We start from the raw sequence: 4,514 nt of genomic DNA on the forward strand, positions 1-4,514 counted from the left end.
ATTGACAAAAAAATAATATTAATAATAATAATAATAATAATAATAATAATAATAATAATAATAAATATTAATAAAAAAAATGTGGGGCCATGTGATGAGGAGGAAGGATGTCATGGTTGGTAGTGGTGTGTGATGGAGAGGAAGTGAAAAATAAATGGAGAGAGAAAGCTGATGTGGCAGTGTGTCCTGGAGAGGAAGTACGTCATGGTTGGGAGTGGTCTTACAGTCATATACATCATTTTTATTGCTCATCAAGTCTCATCTTATATTCTTGTGACAATGTGACTTTAGCATTGCTCTGCAATAAACCTGACATAGAAATTTTCCAACTAAGAAAACCACTTATATATACCTTCCATTTGAAGCAATAAAATAAACAAACGATCAAATCCCATAGAACTGAATTAAATCTAATACCACTATGAATATATATGAGCATATGATTGCAACATATATTAATAATTTATACGGATTCGAATTATTATTATCATAAGATACACTATAATAATTTAATAATTATAATCATTATAAATTTAAAAGGTATAATATTTGGGTGATGATTCTCACACACACTTTTTTGATCCTCACACACCAATTGAGTATTATTAGAAGAGTAAAAGGTTAAAATAGGTGTGTGAGGATCAAAAAAGTGTGTGTGAGAATCATCCCCATAATATTTATATAATATTAACAATATAAAAGAAAATTTAGCTTATGATTTGAAAATGACCTTTTAAAGATTCATTATATATGACCTTTCATCCTACCATCCCAATGACACCCCTTATATATACAAGTACACCTTAACCTCCTCTATCATTCCAATAACAATCAACTCACCTTCACAATCAAACTTACAAACACTTTTATATATTCTATTGAACACTTCAAAACTAACTACACTTCAAAACTACACCTTATATCCCATCAAAATTTCCTAAAAATGTTTAGTTTTTCGAATCAAAACAAATTTTGTGGTCGTCGATGTGTCTGGGTCAACGGCCCTGTCATAGTAGGGGCCGGACCCTCAGGGCTAGCTGTCTCAGCTTGCCTTAGGGAACAAGGCATTCCATTTGTAGTCATCGAAAGATCTGACTGCATTGCTTCTTTGTGGCAAAAACGCACCTATGACCGCCTAAAACTACACCTCCCGAAAAAATTCTGCCAACTTCCAAAACTACCCTTTCCCGAAGAATACCCCGAATACCCCACAAAAAGACAATTTATCACGTATCTCGAAAACTATGCACAAAAATTCGGCATTAAGCCACAATTCAATGAGTGTGTGCAGTCTGCTAAGTATGATGAAGCCTGCAAGCTCTGGCGGGTTGTGACAGTCTCAACAAATGGGTCGGGCCGGGCTGAAACTGAGTATATTTGCCAAATGCTTGTAGTGGCAAGTGGAGAAAATGCCGAAGGCGTAGTACCCGAAATTGATGGACTAAAAGACTTTTCCAGTGAAGTGATCCATGCAAAAGACTACAAATCCGGCGAGAAATATCAAGGAAAGAAAGTATTAGTCGTCGGATGTGGAAATTCAGGCATGGAGTTATCACTAGACCTTTCCAACCACAATGCTAAACCATTCATGGTGGTTCGAAGCTCGGTAAGCTAGCAATCTTGAAATTTTTTATAAACCCATGAAAAATATCAAATCTTTTTCCAAGAAAGTAAATACCCATTATAAATTAGCATCTAAATTGTTTATTTTTATTTGCAGGTTCATGTTCTGCCTAGAGAAATCATGGGAAAATCAACATTTGATATAGCCATGGTGGTAATGAAATGGCTACCTTTATGGCTGGTTGACAAACTTATATTACTCCTAGCATGGTTCATTCTTGGAAACACACAAAATTATGGAATCAAAAGACCCTCTTTAGGCCCATTACAACTCAAAAACCACTATGGAAAAACGCCAGTTCTTGACATTGGTGCACTTGAAAAAGTTCGGTCAGGCGAGATCACGGTTGTCCCTGGGATCAAAAGATTCAACTGCAATTCAGTTGAACTTGTTAATGGCGAAACACTCGATATAGATTCAGTTGTTTTGGCAACTGGGTACTGTAGTAATGTCCCTTACTGGCTTCAGGTGAGCAAATGCTTCCATTTTTATTATGTATATAACAATAAAGATTGAATCTTTCATGTTGACTAATAGACTTTTGACTTATTTGATTAACAGGAAACTGAATTCTTTGCTAAAAATGGATTCCCAAAAACCCCATTTCCAAATGGTTGGAAGGGAAAGTGTGGATTGTATGCATCAGGGTTTACAAGAAGAGGTCTTGCTGGTGCATCTGCTGATGCTATTAAAATTTCTGAAGATATTGCAAAAGTATGGAATGAAGAATTTAATCAGAGAAAATTGAAAGTTCCTTCACTCAGAAGATGTATTTCAACTTTTTAGTTTAACTATTGTTCAATGAACAAAAAATGGTATGATAGTTTACTGGAGTGTATAAAAATATATGTAAAAAACAAGTTATAGAGAGAGAGTATAGTAAGAGAGTAGCAGTCACTATAAACCCCTCAAAAAAATATTAGAAAAATGTAAGGGCATTTTGTATAGAGTTAGGATTATGAGGCTAACTTTGTTAATTATCTTTTGTACTGTTTTATAGATGGAAATATATTGATTGATTGTCTAGTTTTTCACTGTAATATATTACCATTGTACAAGTTCTACATATTGTACCAAGTATAACACACCTTTGTAAGTACTTAAAAACGTCATTCCTGTACAAAGTTATTTGTTTTTACTTCATACATAATTTAATCATCATTTTTGGGTAAAGAGTTTTACCCGGTAAATACTATTATTAAAAATAATAATAAAAAAGATATAAGAAAGCACAAACGACCTCAAGCGCACCAAGAGGCCCCACGAACAACCAAAACTCAGCTAGAACCTAAACAAAGAACTAGCAAAACTGACACATCTAACAACCTGCCTAACCACTTAACCACTTACATAACCTATAACCAGCCTGATTTCATACCAAACGTGGTTCTTTTCTTAGTAAAAGTTTTCGAAGCCATAAACTCGGCAGTTTCATCTTTATCAGATTCAACATCGCTTTCTTCATCAATTAAATTAAACGCCTCTTTATTCAAAGCATCGAACGCGTTGTGAGTCTTCACTTGTGAACTTTTACTTGTCCCAAATTCCGGCTTCTTTTTGTCTCCCGGAACACTCTTATGCAAGCCATTATTAGAATTAATATTCTTCTTGGGCCTATACACCGATCTTTGCTTCGGTTTACTTACCCCAAAAATAGTCTTTTGCTTGTTATTACCCTTTGTAACCTCTTTAGCCCCCTTCTTTCCAACTACCTGAAATCCATCTTCATCGATAGACTGATTAGCCTTGGTGACATTCACCACTTTTGGATACTGGGCATCTGATTGACCAAATTTTGGACACTGAGAGTCTGTGTGTCCAAAAATAGCACAACACGCACATTATGGAGGCTTCCATTCATATTCCACCTTTAAAGAACATACGGATTTACTCTTACCATCGACACTCGGGATCGCCAATTGAATATTCTCTTTTAACTCCTTATTTGACGATACCTCAAACAAAGCTCGGGCATAATTCGGTCTTGTAACAACCCAACATCGAATACCGAAACACGACACATTTTTTTTTTAAACGGGCAAGTAAACTGGCCAGGCCAGATGCGCGGTGCGCGCAGACATGCGCGGCCCGCAGTTGTACATGGAACCAGGTCAGAAATAAAACATGTCAGGTTCCCAAATTCTTATTCATTTGCGCGGTGCGCACATCATTGCGCGGCGTACACAAAAGGGCTGTTCGCCATTTTTCACATAGAAGGCCCAAACGTCAAAACCCAAAATGCACCTATCATCAACTCGATTACGACCAAAGGTAGTTTACATAATTTCAAGATTAGAGTATACAAAAGGGTACGACGACCCGTACAACACCAAAGTATTTTCGACCCGTAAGTTTAAGTACCAAACAAAAGACGAGCATGGTGTTGGGATTAAACTACCCAAAACCTAGGTCGAATCACAAAAGCCTCCTCTAACAAAATCCCAAGAGGTGAAATCTCTAATCCAAGCATATACCCTTGCCCCTGTCCACGTCGGAGCCTAAAAAAGTTAAACAACGAGAGGGTAAGCAAAACGCTTAGTGAATGCAATAGTTATACGCATACATATATAATATACCTACTTGCAAACACTTACACACATACCGCATACATGCTAGCAACACAATTAGCTTATCATCACAAATACAAAGCTATTAACCTCCAATACCACAAGCTAGCATAACAATAGCATATATATATATATATATATATATATATATATATATATATATATATATATATATATATATATATATATATATATATATATATATATATATATGTATATATATATATATATAACTCGAACAATATAATATGCTTACGCTACAACACAATAACCATGGTTAACCAATCGTACAAGGAATGGTACTCGAATTTCCCATCGGTGTT

The 4,514-nt window shown here is 35.5% G+C and overlaps 1 protein-coding gene across 1 annotated transcript; it reads left to right on the forward strand.

Annotated features, from left to right (window-relative positions):
* The first annotated feature begins 943 nt into the window (after positions 1-943).
* LOC139852970 (probable indole-3-pyruvate monooxygenase YUCCA5) lies at positions 944-2,410 on the forward strand. Its single transcript, XM_071842319.1, has 3 exons — positions 944-1,606; positions 1,721-2,092; positions 2,186-2,410. The coding sequence occupies exons 1-3, from the start codon at positions 944-946 to the stop codon at positions 2,408-2,410; spliced, it is 1,260 nt and encodes a 419-aa protein (XP_071698420.1).
* The last annotated feature ends 2,104 nt before the right edge of the window (positions 2,411-4,514 follow it).

Source organism: Rutidosis leptorrhynchoides, chromosome 6 (genome assembly GCF_046630445.1).
Source record: "Rutidosis leptorrhynchoides isolate AG116_Rl617_1_P2 chromosome 6, CSIRO_AGI_Rlap_v1, whole genome shotgun sequence".
In the NCBI taxonomy this organism is placed as follows: Eukaryota; Viridiplantae; Streptophyta; class Magnoliopsida; order Asterales; family Asteraceae; genus Rutidosis; species Rutidosis leptorrhynchoides.